General features: G+C 53.2%; 1 protein-coding gene across 2 annotated transcripts in view; it reads right to left on the bottom strand.

Moving 5' to 3' along the window:
• The window catches only part of LOC122389321 (eyes absent homolog 2-like), a 118,467-nt gene that overhangs the window by 47,512 nt on the left and 49,187 nt on the right, over positions 1 to 21,768 (bottom strand). For both annotated transcript variants that reach the window (XM_043381208.1, XM_043381209.1), the window contains exons 3-9: positions 10,104 to 10,267; positions 8,199 to 8,394; positions 7,873 to 7,961; positions 7,435 to 7,634; positions 6,941 to 7,142; positions 5,770 to 5,853; positions 4,845 to 4,999 (exon numbers count right to left, since the gene is read on the bottom strand). In XM_043381208.1, the coding sequence (XP_043237143.1) occupies positions 4,845 to 4,999; positions 5,770 to 5,853; positions 6,941 to 7,142; positions 7,435 to 7,634; positions 7,873 to 7,961; positions 8,199 to 8,394; positions 10,104 to 10,267 (1,090 nt within the window). The remainder of the gene's footprint in view (positions 1 to 4,844; positions 5,000 to 5,769; positions 5,854 to 6,940; positions 7,143 to 7,434; positions 7,635 to 7,872; positions 7,962 to 8,198; positions 8,395 to 10,103; positions 10,268 to 21,768) is intronic.

The following is a 21,768-nucleotide window of genomic DNA, read 5'->3' as shown; positions in this document are numbered from 1 at the left end:
GGAGAGAAGGATAGACGGTGGGACGAAGCGATGGGGAGACAGTGCAGAGGAGGGAGGTACGGACTACGGAGGCAGCGTTCTGAGTTAAAGGGACAGTATCACCATTTTGATGAAATTTGACATTGCATAGGCCCCACCTTTCTGGTCCGGGAACTGAAGACCGATCCTCGAAGCTCCACACCGTTATCCCGCTATCGCCGCTCAAAGTACGAAAGGTGTACCACACTTTGAATCGTGCTTCACTATCTTCACTGTTTAAATGTTTGCGCCGTTTTGAATTGACCGCCAGTAATAAAACTTTTACCCTGGTCATTTCATCAAATTTTATAAAGCCAAAACGTTTTTCGCACTTATTCATCACCGTTAAAATCATTAAATAGTCGTAGGCAATTTCCGCTGTTTCCTTCGGATTCTAGCGGCTCAACAAAGGAATTCCTCCAGCTTGAATCACAATCTCCCTCCAATGTATGACGTTTATCACGTGATTGTCACGTGATATTTTCTCCCATTGTCAATTGTCACGTCCAATTGTCACTCCCTCCAATTGTCACGTTATATTTTTAAAGGCAATACCTAAGGCTACCTCTCCCTAAGGACAACTCAATCAGAAGAACGACCGCGTAAGCGTAGCCTCAATAATGTATTATCTGCGCCAGTTCTGTAGTAATTTTGCATGCTTCCAAACTGGCGGCCATGCTTGTATAGTGGTGGTTCGCTCATGAAAATGAATCATGAAAATGAAATGTGGTTGCAATATTTTTCACCGAGTTCGGTCCTCAAACTATGTTTTTCTGATTCAGAAAAATAAGAAATGCTAGTAAAAAAAAAAATCAGCTCCATACATGGATTTTTTTTCGATGATACTGTCCCTTTAAGGCGGTTAAAGTGGAGAGCAAGAAGCTGAATTTCGTGATTTTAGCACAGCTGATTCTATCAGCGCCTAATTCTGAAGATCGCTAAGCCGAGCTTATCAAGAGTTAGGTCTTAGCAAAGAAAGAAAAGCTCCATCAGTTCGTAAAAATAGCACATCCGCTAGCCGTCATTCTAAGGGCCACCTGAGCCAGAGCCAATAACCCAAAGGTCTGCTGAGGGGCCAGCCCCGACACCGACAGCCAAGTCCGCCTCTTTCAGTACACCGCCCCAACATTACTTTACCACTGCCCTGTCCTCCTTCAGAAGCCAGGAGCGGACACGCGTCAGGGACCCCAGCCGACACCGGCTCGCTCGGCCGCCGCCGCCTGTTGTTGTAATACGACCGGGCCTCTTTAATTGGTCCGGCCTCCCAGAGTGACAGGCGTCACACGAGCCGAGCCGGTGTCACGTCACCCGCCGCGGGCGTCACGCTGGACAGGCCCGTAACGCCCCTCAGCGCCGTGACGGCCGCCCGAAACACCGCCCCCTCAGGAATCCGCGGACCACCCGAAAGAACACAACAAGCACCTGCATATAGCTGCCAAAATATTTAGCCTATTTATTCGGCTCACAGCGTTGAGAAAGCTACGAACATCCTGCGGACGTCCACGGTAGCCAAGCATTTCGGCTTCTGATCGCATCATAGTCCGAAATTAATTATCTCAAACTCCGTTAACAAGTTGCGAGAACGGCGTCTCCTCATTCTCTCCTATCCGCTCACAAAGAGGACACAAGACACCATCTGCGCCACACGACACTCCTGCGGCTGTGCGCTCCGGACCAATTTAGATAGAGAGCGATTGTGCCCCAAATTCGTGCGTATCGGATCATCACACGCCGGCGACGTCAACAGAGGACACACACACACACACACACACACACACACGGAGTTTATTGGCATAGTACATGAGGTACATCGAGTACGTATCACGGAGAGTTGGCGTGCGAAGTCGCCGTCTCCGCGGCGAGGAGGGAGGAGGGAGACAGGAGTCGAGACTTGGATGACACAGACATGGTCGGGGATTACAGGGAAAGGGAGGCAGGAGAGGGAAAGAGACGGGAACCGGGGCATGATTGCGAATGAACTCAGCTTACCCAATACCCATTCCAGATGCAATATTTCAGGAAGTGTTCAGAGGCTCGATTACGCACCGTGTGATCTTAAAGAAAAAGGTTCTGCGTCTCTAACAGAAAGCAGCCCATTTTCGCACAGCGAGAGTAGAATGCTCATTGTGTCTGTCGTGTTACCGATGCAAGGATCCATGGTTATCCCATTGCCTATTCATAGAGATCAAACTGCTCCTTGGGCAACCACCAAAGACCGCCGGAAAGAAAACCATTTCTCCATCCGATGGACCGAGTATCGACCCCAGCCGGGTCCGTCGGCGGCGGCGGGGCGGCGCGTCGGCCGCGTCTCTCCGTCGGCGCCGATGACGGCTCCCAACTGTCGCGGCCGACGGTCGGGGGCGGACCGCCGCGGGGCGTCTGGCTCCGCCCCCCGTCGGCGCCGACGACAGTCGGACGGACGACGGCCGACGGGGGGCCGCGCCGCGCGACAGTCGGACCGACACACGGAGCCAGTCCTCGGGGAGATAGGTGCTAGAATTGGCAGTTACTGAGTCATGTGTCCGACTATGAAAATCGCCGAATATTTTAGAGGTATAGATATATCATATGGTAGTTGGCTCGCCCGTTGTGATAAATAGACGTCCAAACAATTATTATTACGATAGATTTTCTATAACGTCGTCGAAAATGACTTGTGAGGTTGGCAGGAGCACCGCAGGGGAGTCACAGGCCTTCCATTGCCTCCAGCACACGCTGGACTACTCACCGGAAAGAGTACAAACGACGGGTACCGAGGATCCGAAATTCTAGCCCAGATTAATTGAAGCAGAGCACTGAAAGACATTTCCGTTTTAAAATTACCGACAATTTAAAGTTCAAAACAATAAAATTTCATTCCGGAAATAATAATTACCAATGCAAAGTCGTCAGCATCTTAATTTTAGAACACTTCTATCATTCTAACATCCAAAGCTGATAGAAGCAGATGCATCAACAAAGAACGGCTTGTAGGCCATCAACAGGCTGCGATTAAGCGCCACCGGATTGTTGATCCAGGGCAATCTGACACTGGCCACAAGGGAACGATGCACCATCGGAGACTCGGCTGCTAGGACGGGAATAGCCCTTCAATGTCAATATGGCAAACAATTTAGCGCTATCCTTGTGCCTAATTGCAACTTGATAGCTTTAAAAAACATTTCACCTAACAAAGCATGACGAAAAGGTATGTAATTGATAGTGAAACGAGAATGAATCTTCCATTGACGGAGCCGCGTGGGGACTCGTAGAGAACGTATGGAGTTTGCTGTTATAAAATTATCCTTCTTACCAGTTTTACGCGTTTACCGACCGGTCAGGCCTCGCCAAATCAGTCGGAACTGTCCCGATCAGTCGGACCGTTCCCCGATCGGTCCGGGCGCTGACAGGTCAGTGGTACCGCGACCGGTGGCTGACGCCCGGGGCACGCGGCCGGCACAGCGCGCCGCTGTGACCGGCGCGCCGACAGAATGCCGCCGGCGCCGCCAAGTGCGCCACGTCTGCCGCCGGTGATGGAGCGGCCGACCGGCGCGCGCGCAGCGACAATGCCTCCGCGGCGGAACCGGCGCGCTCCGCAGAGAACGGCGCACAAATAGGACGGCATACCGGCGCGGCGGCGGCGACAGGCGGCATTCGGGGCGCGCCGAGGACGAACGCACCGCAGCGCCGTCACCAACACTGTCACCAAAGCAGTGGCCGCCGAGAAACCCACAGAGACTCCTTATAACCATTCTGAAACATCTTCGCTGAGCGTCAGACCACCGATTCCGTCAGTTGAAGACTGACAACGATCGCGATTCACCGTCCTTCCTATAGAAGTCGGTGGTCGCCTACCTCCACTGCCTCCCAGTGACGTCACTGGCGGGAGGGCTCCCCGACCGACGACGTTGACATGTCATTGGCGTGCCTGCCGGCCGCCGACCGTCTCCGAGACACTAAATGCGCACGGCGGCAGTTGTTCTAAACTTGCCAGCGAGTCGTACACTGATGGATAGCTTCCGAGTTCCGACTGCAGCAGAGTCGCGCCTGATGTTTTGTCACAGAGAATGCCTTTGAAATACCAGCTCCTCCCAGGAATCGAGATAGCCATGATAGCAATGTTGTTCATTACAGCCATCTCATAAGAATTATTGTTAAAAATCCTACCTGAGAAAGAACCAAATCACGAAACAAATGTCAACCAAGCGCCACATTTTCTGACAGAGTTTGTTGGCGTTCTCGAAGCCTCCGGAGTAGGTACTTCCCTAAACAGTTCAGCCGAAGCGTGCCCCAACAGTTCCCGATTGGTCTCCGTTTAACAGGTTCACTCGTCATGACCGACCGATTTGCCATTGGCTGTTGTAATGTGACGACATCCTACACCGTGCACCGCGGGCCGCCGTGTATCGTTTCGGGCTCCAGTTTCACGGCAGGGTACGGAGGGCGTGCTGAAAGCGGTGTGGGTTACCCAACCGCAGGCAGGCACCAAATCACACAGGCACCTGTTCTGTGCTGCCGGACCCGACAGATTCAGACCACAGCTGTGGCCTCAAATACTAGCGGATTTAGCCGGATTTATCCTCGTGGGCACTAATGGAGCACGCAGCATGGCCTATTCCGTGATCAGAGGTGAGTTGAACGAGATACATATAAGTAAATGATTCGACGGATAAATTTGTGCCGCTCATTATTGGCCAAAAAAACCATGTTCCTCTCTTCAGAATATCACGCCATCCAAGAAAATGCATGGATTGCGCACACATCGTTGCAAGGGATCACAGAAACTGCAAACATTGCACTGGACCTCTCCCATATTCAAATATATCCCAGACAGTTTCTGCGCTTACCTTTCCGTTTTCCCGGGCGTACTGTCCGGTCAGCAGCGAGTGGAACACGATGATGGTTTCGTCCAGGTCCCAAATGAAGATGCGGTCTATCTTCTGCGCTAAATCGTCGTCCGGTGACGGCTCGCCTCGTCTCCGCCGACGGCTGGACGTGCCGTCTGGTGGAGACGACGAGAGACGGTTAGACGAGAACGGGGAAGACGGGAAATACGGAACGAATACACAAGCTTGTGGGGAATCATTTAGAACAGTCCGTTTTTAGACAGTGTGAAAAGGGGAAAACGTGGAACTCGAGATAAAGGTTTAAGCAAAACGAGCTTTGGGAGTGAGAAAATGTGTTCTTATCTCGTATTATACAAACATGATGCAAGAATCATAGCTTATTCCCCCTGCCAGCCCTACGGCCCGCCCTCTCGACCTACAGGCTGACGGCTGACCGGCCGGAGTCACCGTCAGCCATCACCCCTGTTTACCGGAGCCTCCAAACATGGCACTGTATTCGGCGAACGCGGCCGGCCCGTAACGGGTCCCGGGGTCACCCTCACCAACACACTGCACATTATCAGTGAACAGTTATTGCACGACCTTGTGATCGACGCAGGAAAGTGGTCGGCATAGATATCCTAATTGTCTGGATATTTTACGCGTTATATAATATATTATATAAACACATCATATACATTCATTATATAAACGCATTATAAAACATCCGGTTATAGCCATGAGATGCAACTGTACGATGCATTCTGCCGTATGGTATAACCGCACAACATCACAACAGAGTACGACCAAACAGGCCACACCACAAAGAAAACACAGCAGAGCATTGCAGCAAAGTAAATCAAAGCCCAATCCTGGCCGAATAATGGAAAATACACGACACTGCGCCCAGTTACTACTAATAAGCGAGCGAACGCGATGAACTCACTTCCATTGCTGTTTCGTCTCCGCCGGCCGGTGCCCAGCGTTGGGGAGTGGTAGAGGAATGTGCCAGACTCTGAGAACTCCGAACCTGCCGAGCGGGGAAAACCCGGGGTCAGAGGGGAGAACCCGAGGTCAGCGGGGTTAAAAGGGGGCTGCCGGGCGGGCTGAGCGGGGAAAACCAGATCAACGTTGGAGGAATGAACCTTCTGACCGGGAATAACAGCGGGACAATATGTTTTTTTTTTGTAAAATCACTTCAGCGTTTTGCTGGCTGATTTACTTTTGTAAAGCAATCAGCAGCGTAATAGTTACTTATCTTATCGTGTAAAATCTTACGAATCCGACACAAAAACGGTCAACATATGCAAACCGTCAAACAAGGCAGGTTCAACAGTAAGACCAAGGAGGAAATTTCCGTGTAAGAAAGGTGTGTCCGTCACAGCTGTTTCGTTTCAAACCAAACGTCAAATATCATCCCACAAAATGACTGTTTATCACCGTGAGCCAATGCCTCGCCTATGTCGGAATCATTAGCGACGGTGAGTGACGTCACACAGGGAAGAGTCGCCGGATGTTTACTTTATACAGATAGTGCGCAGCTCAGCTCCAATCTGGGGGCTGATTTCAGCGCGCCGCTGCGCGCGCCACGCGCGACGTGGGGCGATTGGGTGGCGAGGAGCCGCTGACAAGTTGGCGCAGATAAATCAGATTATGAATGTGTTGTTTATAAGGCCATAACGCACTTACAAGCGTTCTTTCGCACTGGTGATTACGTGCAACCTTATGGCTTATGAAAAACGATGACATGACTTCGTTAGTGTAGAAACTTGACATTGACAAGGTGCAGTAATGTAGCTATTCAATTCAATCCTAAACCAATTAAATAAGGTTTTATTATCATGATTTTCAAAGCTTCATTTAGCTTATTGAAGTTATCTAGGTGAAGTTATTAGGTTATTTTGAAGTTATTTAGTCCGGTGTGGAGACGGGCGGACTGTGACTGTGACTGTGACTGAGACCTACCGTCGGGTGTGGAGACGGGCGGACTGTGACTGAGTGACTGTGACTGTGTGACTGTGACTGTGAGACTGTAACTGAGACCTACCGTCGGGTGTGGAGACGGGCGGACTGTGACTGTGACTGTGACTGTGACTGTGACTGTGACGGACACCTACCGTCCGGTGTGGAGACGGGCGGCAGCGGTGACAGGTGGTAGGTCTGCGCCGAGTTGGGTGTGCAGCTGCTGGACAGACTGTGACTGTGACTGCCGGCTGCCGCGGACACCGGGGACATGTACGGACTGAACCCGGCCGCGGCGTTGTAGTACAGGGCCGCCTGGGGCGAGTAGGCGCCGTAACTGCCGTACTCCGGAGCCGCCTGCGGGCAGAGCGAGGTCAGGGCAGGTCAGAGGGTGGGTCAGGGAAGGCTGGGCTAGATCGGGTCAGGCCGAGTCAGACCACGGCAGGGCAGGTTTGGCATCGGTTTGGGTTAAGTCAGATCACGCCAACAAGTGAAATAATAGGCGAACCAAAGCTCGCTGAGCATATACTGGCATTTACGCTGTATGTAAAGCTGAATCCAATGACGAGAAGAGATGCCGTTGGCCTAACACTTTCTTCGACATAGCCCTCCAGACCCAAAACGACGCACGTCCCCATCTCCCACTGACCTGTTGTGAGCCGGTGGTGTAGGGAGTCTGGTTGAGAGGGTTGGCGGACAGGCCGGTGCCCCCGCCGCCGTAGTTATACGCCGCCATGTACGGGCTCTGGGTGACCTGGCTGACGGTGCCCGCTGAGGAGCTCAGACCGCCGCCGTACGGCGCCCAGTAGTTCTGACTCAGACCGGCTGACCGCTGCTGACCGCGCTGACCTGACGGGGAGGGTCAGCGGTTAGAGGTTAAAGGTACGAGTAATTGTTAAAAGATATGTTTCCCTAGCTGAGCACGACTTATTCTATCCATGTTTCATAATAAATCGAAGACAGTCTTGGGAATCATTTGGCACTAGAAAGGCACTGATGAACATGGTCCGAGCCAGCCTCCAATCATGGCTTTGACAGTTTGTCGTCAGTCTGCTGTGTGGCTCAGGTGTGCAATTCGTGTACTCACTGTGCGTGGCTCCGTACATGTTGTACATGGACGGCGCCTGCAGGCAGGCCGCAGGCGACGCCTGCGCGCCATACGCCTGCATTGATAGGCTGGAAAGGCAGCACAGGAAGCTCGTCAAAGATCGCAGCAAAGATGGCTTACATTTCAAGAGTAGCGATCGGCTATGTGTGCTTTCAATAGGGTAGTGAATACGTGAATTCGTACATCATCTCCATGTCTTCCTTTCACCCATATAACGTCACCACAGCACCCTTTTCACTTTTAAGACCATCTCACGTTCAGTTCCTCTAAGACCCAACTCCTCCCCTCCCCGATCAGTTACTCACCTCTTCAGGTACTCGTGAGTGAAGGAGTCGGCGGCGGTGCCGGCGCCGGTACCGGAGGGCGCTCCCTGCTCGCCGCCGTAGCTGAACAGCAGCTCGTTCTGTGAGCCCGCTCCTCCACCCGAGTGGTCCAGCAGGGCGTCCGGGTAGGAGCGGGAGTAGGAGCCGTCTGGAGAAACGGACGGCTCGTGCTTTGTCGCTGTGAGATACATGATGAGGATTGGTGTTAGACAGTGAGTTGGCACATTTAAATTAACTGAATGGCTGTGAGCCCAGATCGGGTTCAAAGTATTCCTAGCCAAAGAAAACAAAAGAAGCTCATAATAAACTGCGAAAAAAATATTTTGTGAGGTTAAAGGTAGTGTGCCACCTTTGAAAGATTTCCCATTTTATTTTTCCTAGGATAAGAAGCTTCTGTTTTTACCTAATATCGCAAAAAAAAATCAAAAATGGGCCTGGAATAGTGCCTTTTTCGCCTAAAAGTTTTTCGGTTTTTAGATATGTATAACAACTGTAGTGGGCTCACCTGCAAACAGGCGTCGGGCAACAATCGCGAATGCGGCGCACTTGTGACAATAAGCAAAGGTCATTATAGTGTTACGACCATACGACGTACGGGAATGAGTTATCAGCTGTCTAATCGTAGACAACACAATGTCGAGCCTTAAACTGTAAGCCCGTATTGGTATTGTTTCTTTTATTTGGCTGTCGAACATTATTTATGGTTTGAAATATGATTTTATGTAAAATAATTGATATGAAAAAGCCGTCTTATAAGTTATGACCCCATTTCACCACACGCAAGTGGCAGAAATGACAATGATCAGCTGACGCATTTTTCTTGGCCGAAGTCAGAGCGCGCGGCCCGACGCACCACGCGTATTTGGAAATTCCGACCTCGACGAGCATCAGAAGCCACCTAACAGGCGTGTTCGAAACCGCAGGAGATGATGATGAACGGGTTTATTGAAACTTGATTGGATGAGCATATCGGTAATAGCGATTTCAGTGTGTGCATTTATTGTTCATAGTGGTGTGAAATGTGGTTGGGGTACGACCGACAACCCGTCGGGGCGAATTTCGCACTGGGGTACTCAAAATTTGAAGAATTTAAGACGTTTCCATGAGTTTTGAAGGTATGGATAAGTTCTAAAAATCCGGTTCTCCTTATCTGGGCCATTAACTCCATACGGTCCAAGAAAGCTGGCACACTACCTTTAACTCTAGATTTCTTCACTTTAGTCGTATACATATCAAACAGATAAAAATATCAACAAAACGACACGGAAAACCAATGGCACCATTGAGCATGGCGCACGAACGACGTTCCTCCAACATTCGGTGCATAGCGAGTGAGAAAAAGACCCTAACGCATTACCATTCTAAACATGTAACCTGTTTAGAGCATCGGATTCATCGATAGCGGGTCACATAGGACAGAAAATATCTATCTCGACGCTCGTGTACCCGCCGCCCGTCAATCATCTGCCGTCGCCGGCTCCGTCACTGGGAGGTAGGCTGGCCCGCCAGACTCGCGAGCGTCGCGGCACAGCCTACCCTCTCAGGCAGGTGGCGGAAACCGGTCCGGCGAAATCGATCCCACGCACCGCCGGAGTTGGGGAAGTTGGGTTGAAATGACTCGACATTAAAAAAAACTGCGTTATTTGTAAAATACCAGATTCGTGAACAAATGAAGCATGCAATCCCATAAAAAAAATGCTATGAAGTAAAAAGCATTGCATAATCAATAATAAGATAAAAAGGTGCTGAATGTTGATTATTTCATCTCTAGCATTTCATAAATCTGTTCTAATGAGCATTGATCATAACATAATGAACAATGAAACTACCACCCGGAACAAACAGTCGGCCAGCCCTCCTCCCCCCCCCCCTCCCAGCGGTACTCACGCAGCGCAAAGTCGGCCGGGCCGGGGTAGCCGATCGGCGCCGCGGGGTACGGGTGGGACGGCGGCGCCGTGTCGCCCGCCAGCTCCGCGCCCGTGGTCGGTGTGCCCGCTCCGCTCGTCCGGAACGGACTCGTCGCCGCCAGGCCCAGGATCTCCTCTGGCGAGCTGAAACACGATCACCCAGTCAGTCCCGCCGCCCGAATAGCGGTCACTCCGCGCCGGGCCGATCAGAAGCGAATTAATTTATCATTTCCGCGCATACTTTGCATTAATTATTTTACAATCTATCAGTGTTTATTAGTTATGCAGCTATCTGGCTTCTGTAAAGCGCGCCCATTGGCAAAATTGGAGTCGAAATTTCCGGCTCGTGCGTTGAACGGCCGGTCGGTACCGTCATTGATGTTTCGTCTCATGAAACGTTATACGCGCCCATTCAAAATAATCCATCCGATTCCTGAAACTCTAAATGATCAAGGCCACTCAGTCCTGAGATCAGCACAAATACCTAACTGTGATGACATCATCGAACCAAACCAGCGCACCAGTTCAAGGAACCCGCGCCGCATTTGACAGAAACGCGCCACCGTCGAACCCTCGCCGGAACCGCTCGATCGGCGGGCTCCTTTCAACTTGATCCCGCTAATCCAAACTCCCTCAGCCGGCAGCCGGCCTCGGCCAAACCACCAGAGCCGCGAGGAGACGCCCCAGCGGCGATAACCAGACGGCAGAACACGGCGGAACCTCAGAGAGAGTCAGTCGACCACCAGCGGTCCTCAAGCTGGGGCATAAACTTCTCTGTCGGTGGGGATAGTCGGCACACAGGCCGCCACTGACGGTTACATCCAGTCGGACAGTCGTCTCTCAGCGGCGCATCAACTCGTCAATCACCCGCGACACTCGGCCCGTGTCTGTCAGCAGCGCTGTTTGCATTGGTGTCTCGCTCGTCAGCCCACCTAGGACGTGATGCCTTGTCTCGAGGCCTCGTCATGGGTTACCGCTTCGTGGTATGGCCCGGGGGGGGGGGGGGGGCGGGACGGTGAGGCGGGAAGGATTCCATTGGCATGAGATGTGGGACAGGCTTGGGAGGGAAGATTAAGAAAGAAGAGGAGTGAAGTTTGTGACGAGTTGGGTTGAGGTTCAAGGAATGTTGCCCTTTCAACTGCATTTTTATTTTCGCGACCGACGAGCGATTGAAAAGAGGTAGCAATAATTTGGGAAGCCAAGAAGGACACGCACTTTGACACAAAGGAGGACATGAACCATCACAATAATTCGTGGTACCTATACTACTCCATCCGCTGGAAGAAAAAAAAATTGAAACGATGACCCATGCCCATCGGGGAGCGACTGCGCTGTAGCAGCGGCCAGGCAGCGGTCGGCGGTTGAGGGGATCGGCCACCCAGGCTGTCGGCCCCGCTGTCGGACGGCGGCAGAAGGTGGCCGGTGCTCCCCTGACCTACAGACCGGACCGATCGGCGCCGGTAAACACTGCACCGTCGACAGGAACACGACAGGTGCCGGCGCCGGACGGCGGGGCCTCGGGGAGACGGCGCCGACCACCGACCGACCGACTCGCCGGGCATACCAGCGACTGGGTAGCCGACAGACCTACCGGGCATACCAGCGACTAGGTAGCCGGCAGCCCGCCGGGTATACTGTCCGCACCACCACCACAGCCAGACGTACCGGGCATACTGGCGACTCGATAACCGACAGCCCACCGGGCATTTTGCCGACCCTCGACCAGACAAGACAGGACCTACCGGGCATTTCACCGGCCCGAACACAGATAGATGCACCGACCTACCGCGGCAGCCGACACTGACGAGATGATATGTGGTCAGAACTGACAAGAGACATGATTCGATTGAGGCAGTAATCGAATGGTTTACTAATTCCATCGATCTAGGCACATCACCAAGAATAACGTATCACTTTCACTCAAAACAAACGTAACCAACGTCGGAATTTAAACTGACACTGAGAGGCTCCCAGCAGATAAATAAAGATTTCATCAGTCAACAGTCGTTGAACAATGAACATCCGATGGACCCCAACGCCGATCATTCAGCGGACGATAAGGCCTCTCACGTGCGGCCTTAGAGCGTCTGAGCACAGACTCATTGACCCCTCTACTTCTGAGCCTGGTCTGTCGTCACTTCACGTTCAGTCGGTCACATGACGACAGAAGAGAGAGGGAAAACTTCTCACCCCTTTTACGCTCTCCATCATCGCCCTTTCGACAGAGGATTGACAAAGATAAACGGACAAAAAACTTCCATGGACTGAGCGAGTTTCTGTCACCTCGTTCTTCGAGAGTGCCTGTAACAGGACCAACTTGATAAACGACGTAAACGATCATCGCCAGGCGAGTGTCAAACAGACGACGTGGCCAGAGTGAGCTCAAGGGTGACTCGGCTGGCATTCAGTCATTCCAAACTACCCTTCCTTCCCCTCCCCCGTCGGACTAGTGTTTACAGAGGGGTAGCCAGCACCGAGCACCAAGCACAGCGCCGCGAACCCGAAAAGTGCCTACTCTAATCCTTCGACATGCAATTTTCTGGTGAGATCGGTGGTACTCGTAATCTCATGACCCCACACTCTATCTCCTGACCAGGTGTTCTGGACGGTCGACTGGCTGTCGACTGACACAGCCCGCCGCGCCGGGTGACACGCCACGGCCGTCTGCACGGTGCAGGACGTGTCATGCGCCGCTCGGGGGGCCGCCGGATGTCGGGTGGCCGCTACATAACATAAACACGGACCGGTGCCAGTCAGAGGCGCGGCAGCGGCCGTCGCGTCCCGCAGTCTGCCGCACCGCCCCGACCGGCCGGTCTGCCGCCGGTCAGATCGATACATATTATATAAGTACGACCTTCCCTCATGACCTCACAAACTCCTGTTTTTCGCTGGAAGCTTCCTAAGCCTGACCGATCTATTCAACCATCCCCACCTCCCTCCTTTTCTCACAAATATGTGCACTGTGCAGTGTATCTCACCCTTTATTTATATCGGTGTGCAAGGGAATGATCACGTTATACAACTCCTAGCTCTTATATAATGGCGCAAATAAACATATGAAATTATAGGATAACTAGGTAGAATATCGCATTACCTAAAAAATGTGTGGCAGATATCCTTGATAGCGCTAATCTAATGGGGCAATCATATTACACCAAAACAGCTGTATGATTACGCTTGGAGTAATGCCGCGTCGAAACATGTTTATTTTTTGTTGAGGAAACACCAATCCCTTTCCAGTCACATATTTGAGATAATATTCCACATACGCTAACCAGCCAGACGAAACCTAACATAACAATAAAATAAAAATTGCTAGTAGCTGGCAGTCAAAACAATTCTTTCTGCTTTCATCCTCCGGGTGCAGATGGAAGGGATAGAAGGGTTAAGCAGTTAGAAGTGTTAAAATATTCCGGGCACCTCTGCGTTCTGTTGATCGGGAGACGGGACAGGTGCTTAGCGAGGATGGAATGTATGACGAACATCGGCATTGTCTGAAACGGACCAGGCCTCCATTTCAGGCTGTGAAAGGATCATTCCGAAGCCTGGATGACAATAGCAGCGGCAGTCCAGGCCATATTAATGTTCCCATTCGAGTCGGGCTCGGCATACAAGTGGCGCCGGCGATTGTTTGAGCTTGTGATGCTCAGATGAAGTGGTCGTTTGGGCTCAGATTGGAGCTCAGCATTGAGTTTATGGTGGTGTCTCGTGTCCGCTTCTCCAGAAGACGTCAATTCCCGCGCTGAAAGAATGCTCTCTGGGAAGAAGACGACCAGCATGTAGCCCTTTAATGACGCAGGGTAACTCAATCACACCAACATCATGAAAAACGAGACCGATTTGTCACGGAACTCAGTTTGTCATACGGACAAATAAACCACAATCGTATTCAGTCGCAGCCCAATGAAACCAAACATACGATCCGGACTGAGTGGTTCAGGCAGTTGAAATATGAGCACAATTTACTGACTGACAGTTCCCAGAAGCCGACCATCAGAAAGGTCACATACGTTCGGTCAGACCTGTCACTGCCACTTTCTCTAAAAACTCTATCATCCTTGTAAGCCATCAAGCATTCGCATAAAGCACATCAGCGCGGCTCTTATTGCAACACCCAACGGCGATGTTTGCAGTCTGACTACCTATTATAGACGTTTAAGTGATGAGGAGGCTTAGACCCGATCGACTCGAAAAATGTTCTCCGTTTTGACGTTCTTCAGTTGGAAAAACGGGTAAAAATCAAACTTTTAGCGGTACGCGTCACGCCGCGTGCTCTGCACTAACACATCATCCTGCAAGTTTCCGCGCCGTGCACCGTTCCGATCACGTCGTCCCATGTCAAGTCATCTCCGCCCCGAGCCACATCGTGTGGTTCCGTTCCATGTCGTGTCGTCCCGTGTCCCGTGTCACAAGGCCCCGTGTCAGTCCGTGTCGTGTCTAGCCTCGCCGCGGCCCGACTCCACGGACGACGCCGGCCGGCAACAGGTGGCCACCAGAGTCCCTCCTCCCTCTCCGCCGTCGTCGCCGTCGCTGCACCCCTTCGCTCAGCCCCCAAAGGCGGCAAAAATAACCACTCTCTCACAGCGTCGAACGGCCGGCGGACCGACCGAAATGCGCCCGTCTATAATGAGTTGTGAAGGAGAGGGGCGGGGTGAAGAGGGGGAGGGAGAGGGTCATTATGGGGGAGAGAGGGAGGACGGGGAGCACCGCCCATCGAAAACGACGAACCGTTGGAGAGGACGGTGGTCCTTCGTCAGAAAACGGCGAGAAGAGTTCTTCATAAACGACGAGGGAAATTTGGGGAAGACCTGGTTACATTTTGAAAAAAGGAGTGAAGCTCATGCTGATGGCCTCCAATGGTTCGAAACGATCACAGTCAAAAACACGTCCGCCATCCGTGTGATCCGTGCCACTTCAATGGTGCTGCTATCAGATGTTTGGCCCTAAGAATGATAAAGAATAAGTACCATTTTCAAAATCATTTCCAAATGCCTAAATCAAGGAAATAACAGCAGTTTCACACAAACAGCACGTTCAGCCAGGTCCTTGTCAAAATCACACGGTTCCCACGCGTTCACCCCTTGACGAAAACTTACTGACAGGTCCGGCCTGGGGACCCACCAGGGGTCCTGAGACTTCAAAGACCCCAGCTGGCCCCGCAGGGGTCCTCAGATCCCGCCAGGGGTCCGTGTCCAGCCTCAGCAGCCATACGCCTCCAAGTAATTAGCGAATCTGGGCGCAAAAACCATGCGGCCGCCGCCGCCATGTCCAAGTGCATATGCTCACAGTTGATTGGCTACGGTGTAAAAACTGAGTCTGCCCCGGGAGCCCGGATGTGCGCCGACCGCACCCGGTCCGGCGAGATTGGCGTGGGGGAGGGTCAGGGGAGGGTCGGGGAGGGCTGAGGGGGAGAACAGATGGGCTTTGGAGGGTCCTAAGTCACCCAGGCCAGACACTGAAACTAACGGGACTGTATGAAAGTACTCCATGACCTCACACTGTGCGCGGCTGGCTGGCGCATTCCTTTGATTTACCATCGGTTGAGCCTAATCTCCATCTGGTTATGGGTCTGGTTCTAATGCATTCCACAACGCGCCGCGAGCTTATAAAATTGACATAAATATCGGCCAATGCCAGATAAGGTACTGACCACCACACCATGTTGTTTGCGTGCACTCATCCCGCACTCGGCTCTAAAAGAGCCCGAAGGGAACATGAGCTTCACCACGAAGCTTCCACGGTGGTCCAATAGACAGTAAAAACCCAGCAGCCACCCAGGCCTCGCCTGATTATCTTATCGTCATAAATTCAATTGAACGCTGCGTGACCTTCTTGTGATCAAGAGGACCACTGCATGTCCGAGTAAAAATGTCCGATCCTTGCCCATCTGACGAATTCCAGACCTACTCCCACAAACTGACATCCCGAAACAGACCCGAAACATGCCCTGTATGACGTCACAGGGGGCGCCGGGCGGCCGGCGGCCACAACGCACGCGATCGAAATATTATCGCTGCCTGCGCTCCATTCATACGAGTAACGAGCAAGGCCGGCGCGCCTTAGGCACGGCTACACGTGCTGAGTGACGAACCGCTCCACTGCCCGGGCGAACCGTTAGCCGGGCACCTTGGGCCGCAGGGACAGGGGCGAGCCGTGTGCTTCACTCCAAACACGTAAACAAATACACCCTGGGGGAAAGCAGCTCAATGTGGCCATTCAAGGTTGCGTCAGCATTTCAAAGATTAACAGCGATTCGCTGTGCGAAATTTATATACAACATGTAATCGCCATAAAAACTGAGCCATCGGAAGTGAGCATTGACAGATGAGTGAGGCGCTCTGTCAAAGTTACCCCAGAACACGTGGAAGCGCTCCCTCAGTGTGTCTAGGACAGCTCTCCAAGACTCTCTCTCCGCCCCATCCAACGCTGCTCTCCGTCTGAATTCGTCGGTCGTCTGTCCGAGTCTGACCGATGGGCGGTCCCCGGCCGGCCTGTCCTGATGCCGCGACATACCTCCGTCCGCCCCGCGGCGCCGGCCGGGTCGTCACGGTCTCAGCCCGGCGGGCACACCGCGCGGCACTCGGCCGCCGCCGCCGCGCTGTATATTTACAGTGAGCGGCGTGCTGCGACAACAAATAAACTGCTCGTGGTGCTGGTCGGCGGCCGGCGCGTCTCTCACCGCTCCCACTGCAGGCTGCCCGTCACTCCGTCACGCCCCGTGACGGCCGCGACGCGTCACGTGCTGTCACGTAACGGCCCGCGTCCCTGGGGGCGTTCTGAGATCCTCTAGAGCTGTTGGGGGCGTCACAAGGCCCGCCCGAGCCACCCGCCCAGGGTGCACTCTCCACTGACCAGGCGGGAGCTGCCGCCGCCCCGACTCCGCCTCCTCCATCGCTCTGATGAATGACCCGAGGGCGCCGCTGCAGGTCGGTAAGACCCCGGCGTGCTGCAGCGGTCCAGGACGTGCCGCCACGGCCCGGCGCCGGTGGAACGCACGTACCGCCGGCCAATAAACCTCCTCCGCCGGCCGTCCGAGTACCGCCGCGGCGGGCCGGCCGGGCGGGCGGGCGGCGGCGGCACCTCCCATTCGTCTACCCTTGTTACCGGCCTCTCGGGGAGTCCAAATAAACAGCCAGCGGCGGCTGTGTGATGAGCGACGCCCCCCCCCCTCACCCACACTCGCACCGCACTGATGGGCGGCGGCAACACGGCCGCAGGGGGGGGGGTCACTGACGGCACGCAGCCGGTTGTGGTGAGATGTGACTGATGTGAACAACACAGACACGGCTGAGTCAGACTCAGTGGTCATTGGATGGAAATGCCACGTGGCATAAATACGGCGGCAGATAACAAAACGCAGGGCACTTAGCCATTACCAGGTGACTAAGCCATGCCATTGCACAAGGACGCATCAGAGGCAACTACTACTGCGTCGCCTAAGTTCAACCAGAGTTCACGAACTGCGGCTTTAACCCGCGCACCGACGGGGGTCTGCGCCAACTTAGTACCGACGGGGGGGGGGGGCGGATGACCGCCCCCCCCCTGAGATCTCGAGAACGAAGCAAGATAGCGACAAGCGGTAAACGGCATCGGATACGCACGGTCAAGATCTACAATTTTTACTTAGGTCATTTTCAGGTCAGGTCAAAGATGACGTCACAGGGGTCGAAAAAGTCAAAATGGCGGCGCTAAATATGGAGAGTTTTTCTCGAATAACTTTCGAATTAGTCAAGATAGGAACAAACTAAGGGCATCATCGTGATCCTCTCGTCAATCCGCATCGAATGATATATATGTTGACCTCGAAAGGTCAAGGTCAAAGGTTGACCTCAGGTCACGTGACCTCGAGGTCATCATGTATATCATTCGATGCGTCTTGACGAGCTGAACACAATGAGACCATCCACGCGTCTGTATCTTGTTCCTGTACGGAGTTATTGGCCAAAAACCTTTGGTGACCTTTGATGACGTCACATGACCTCACAGCTGCCCAACAGCAAAACAGACCTCAAGGTAGTGAAGGTTGATCGTATATGAAGTCATGTATGGTATATGGGGCCATTCCGACCCGTTTTAGTGGTAAAAACAGGGAGTTGATTTTTCCCCCATTGACTTATAATGGGGAGGTCGCGAAATTGACCTGACCTTAGGTCACCGATATCAAAATTCCGAGATATACAAATTGTAGCTACTAATGACCTAATAACATCCTGCGACTTTCAAAGGCCTCCGACATCTACTGTAGCTCTGGCACGGTGACAAAGTTGCAAAAAAGTGACTTGAGGTTGGGTCATTCAAAGTGACCTGGTGACCTGACCTTGAAAGGTAGGAGGTTCAAACTTGCACACCATGTGTAAAATTGATAAGGGAATAGTCATACCAAATTTCGCGCGGTTTTCCCGCTATTCGCGAAAAACCTCAGGGGGGGCGGATATCCGCCCCCCCCGTCGGTGCGCGGGTTAAGCCCAGAAAGACTCTGTTCACCTGGCTAAGCCCTCTCTCGTGTCCTCCTCCAACAGAGCAGCAGCAGCCGGTACGGCACCTCCCCTGCCCTTTTAGGACCGGCTGAGACGGGGGCGGTCGGTCGGACGGTCCTGCTGAGACGGGGGCGGTCGGTAGGTCGGACGGTCCGCGGGACCGGCAGTCGGTCCGGCAGGCTGACACAGCAGTCCTGCAACTGCGGCCGCGGCCGCACCCTCCTGTGCAGCACAGCACAGCGGCAGCAGCACTGTCGCCGGAACGGCGGGGCAGTGGCGGCGAGACAAGTTTCGGCCAGAAAACATTGAATACAGAAGTCGCTGCGCTTCCCATGAAACACGTTTGGAGAGAACTTATCTTCAAGATACTGGTCCCGGCAATGGTGCTTCTGCATGCACGTCACCAGAGACAGAGCATTGCAGGAGCGAGCGAGAGACAGCAGTACAAATAGCCTAGAGCCTAGACCTTGACGCATTGGAGGCACAGGAACAGTCTTGATACCAGGGCGGATCCTAAAGCCTTCACACCTCAGGGCCATCAAAGTGCACCGGTGACGAGAGCGGCGCCTCCGACGGACTTCTCACCATCCTGATTCCGGTGCACGGCCAGACCGAGACGGCACGGCGTCGGCCCGCCGCTGCGGGGAGCAGAGCTCACAGCCGTCCATAAATAATGTCGCAGTTACCAGCCGCCGGACACGGCCGGCAGTCTGTTTTAAACAATCCAATCAGTGGATGACTGCAGCATTTGCTAGCAGGCCGTCAGACAGGAAAACAATCAGTGCAGTGCTTCACTGGATGAGTGAGAAAAGAAAGGTGGAAAAGGTATGAGGGCCGATATGACGGCTCGAGTTAGTTTCTACTCACTTATCACGGTAGGATACAATACGTGGAATAATAGAAGGGATTAAAGTTGGTTTGAGGGCTGTGTAGTGTGAAGTATAGGCACAATTCGCGAGGGCCGAGGATGTCGAGGAAGTTCAGATGCACTGAGAAACATCTGGCGATACGAGAGAGACTCGACGACAATGAGGATAATGGAGCACCACCGAGAAGATGAAGGATGTCAGCTCAGCGGGAGTCGGGCGGACAAGTCTGAAGGCACCACAGACGATTAATCTAATGTCCGAGACATTATGACACCGAGACACGTGTGCTCCGAAACATTCCACTCGCGAAACAGCATTTGCCCTATGGTAGCATAACATCTGGGGATTCGGGAAGTACCAGGAAAACGTCACAATAGCACCCTCCATCGAAGAGTCGCCGGAGGTGACCAGATAGCTCGACGTGGAGCCGAGGGGCGCCACCGCACTATTAGCACCAGCCGGCACCACCAGCACGGCCACCGGCACCAGCGGCACCAGCCGTGGCCGGTCGGCCAGCCGGCGGTTCGGCGGGCGGCGCGGCGGCCCACTGTTTATGTGACGCCATGACCGCGCAGCTGGCGGCCACATGCCGTCGCCGGTGACGCCGCCGCCGCCGCTCTTGGTCCGTCCCGCGACAGCCGGTGGTCCGCGGTCCGCACGGTCTCGGTCCAGGGAAGGACCGGGCGAGCAGCAGACGGGAGGACCGGTGAAGGGTGGCCAGGCGGGTGCAGGGGAACAGACACGTGGTCGGAAGAGGCAGAACGGGACCGTGAGGGTAGCTCGAGCGGAGAGAGTGGGAAGGTCAGACTACGCGGCGGGTGAGACTCGAGGCCTTGACAGTGGCATGGTTTACGGCGCAATGCAAGGCCATGGAACTCAGGATAAAGTTAGAGATGAATTGTTACACATATTCCGAAACTCTGACCTTAACAAAACAATCCTCGAATCTAATTTAGCTATCATATAAATTCAGCTGTTGTCAATAACACACCCAATGTAGCAAGCCTGCTTTTGCCCATGGAAGTGCACGAAACCGTACAAAACTCCCTCCGCCTACCCGCTCAGCTGATCGGGAGCTGACCCTGCCAAGGGCGGCAGCAGACAGACGGTGGAGCTTCTGTAACCGCAGTCGGGCCTCGCCGAAATCCCACAACGGGTGTTGTTTGACACCGGACACCGAGGCCCACCCACCGCCCCAAACACCCACCCCCACCCCGCCGCCCGGGGACACCTGTTGGCACGGCACGCGCTCAGCTTCTTCGGTCGGTCAGAGCTCGTAGTGGTCTTCACGGTAGTACCGACCTGGCGTAGACATCTCAGAAACTTGTTGGAATATTATTGAAGTTGATATATTGAAGGAATGTTTCTTAACGGATGATTATACACTGAAACTAGTCATTAGCAGGCGATTGGTGATTCCTGAAGCTTCCCGTGGTTCAGTGGGCGCGATATGACCTTCGTAGTCGAGGCGCCCTAAAGCCCCAATGAACAACAAAAACAATCCCTTCTCACGCGAATCCCCAGCGCGCAAGTATGAAGCGGTGAAACATACAAGGGTCCCGATGGCTACCAAATGATTTCAAATCATTTTAACCCTCGCATGTGTGCGGCGTTTTCCAGCTTCTAATGTGTAGGGGGGGGGGGGTCGGTTGGACCCCCCCCCTTGCCGTTTGGCCCCTGATCGAGCTAGAGCTTCGCGGAAAAAACGAGCGTGTTGCCCGTGACGAGAGGAAGCCGATGATACCCAATTTTAAGGTCCTAGGTCATTGGTTGACCTTCCAGGTCAGGTCAATGACCCAAAGTCGGGAAAATCGGGACCTATTAGAAAGTCGTAAAGTGTGGCTGCTAAGGGGTTTTTCGGGGTGGTGATCACGAATATCGTGTTAGTTTTGATCACAGATGATGTCTTTAAGCATTTAGACCAGGTCGGGTCAGGTCAGGTCAGGTCAATCAGTAGGCGTCGTGACGGGTATTCGTAGTACGTGTCAACCGCCTCTGACAGCTTCGTAACATGTTACGAAGGCACCAAAACTACTTCGTAAATGTTCAAATGGTTGCTAAATTCGAATTCAGCTCCAAAAACTAGCCTGGAAACATGTAAAACTCGAAAAAGTGAACCGAGGTCACCCGAGGTCACCAAAGGTCAATGACCTGACCTGACCTTCAGGTGACCTTGACACCCACCCTAATGCATGGGAGCAACATCAAATCACATGTTTGAACGTTTGAAACCACGAAAAGCTTGCAAACGCGCGGCTAATGCGAGCCGACGTACGCCGAATCGCGATTCCGGCCAAAC

This window comes from Amphibalanus amphitrite, unplaced genomic scaffold (assembly GCF_019059575.1).
Source record: "Amphibalanus amphitrite isolate SeventyFive unplaced genomic scaffold, NRLGWU_Aamphi_draft 000354F_arrow, whole genome shotgun sequence".
Classification (NCBI taxonomy): Eukaryota; Metazoa; Arthropoda; class Thecostraca; order Balanomorpha; family Balanidae; genus Amphibalanus; species Amphibalanus amphitrite.
The sequence above is the reverse complement of the archived record's forward strand: the minus strand, read 5'-3'. Positions and strand labels throughout refer to the sequence as shown.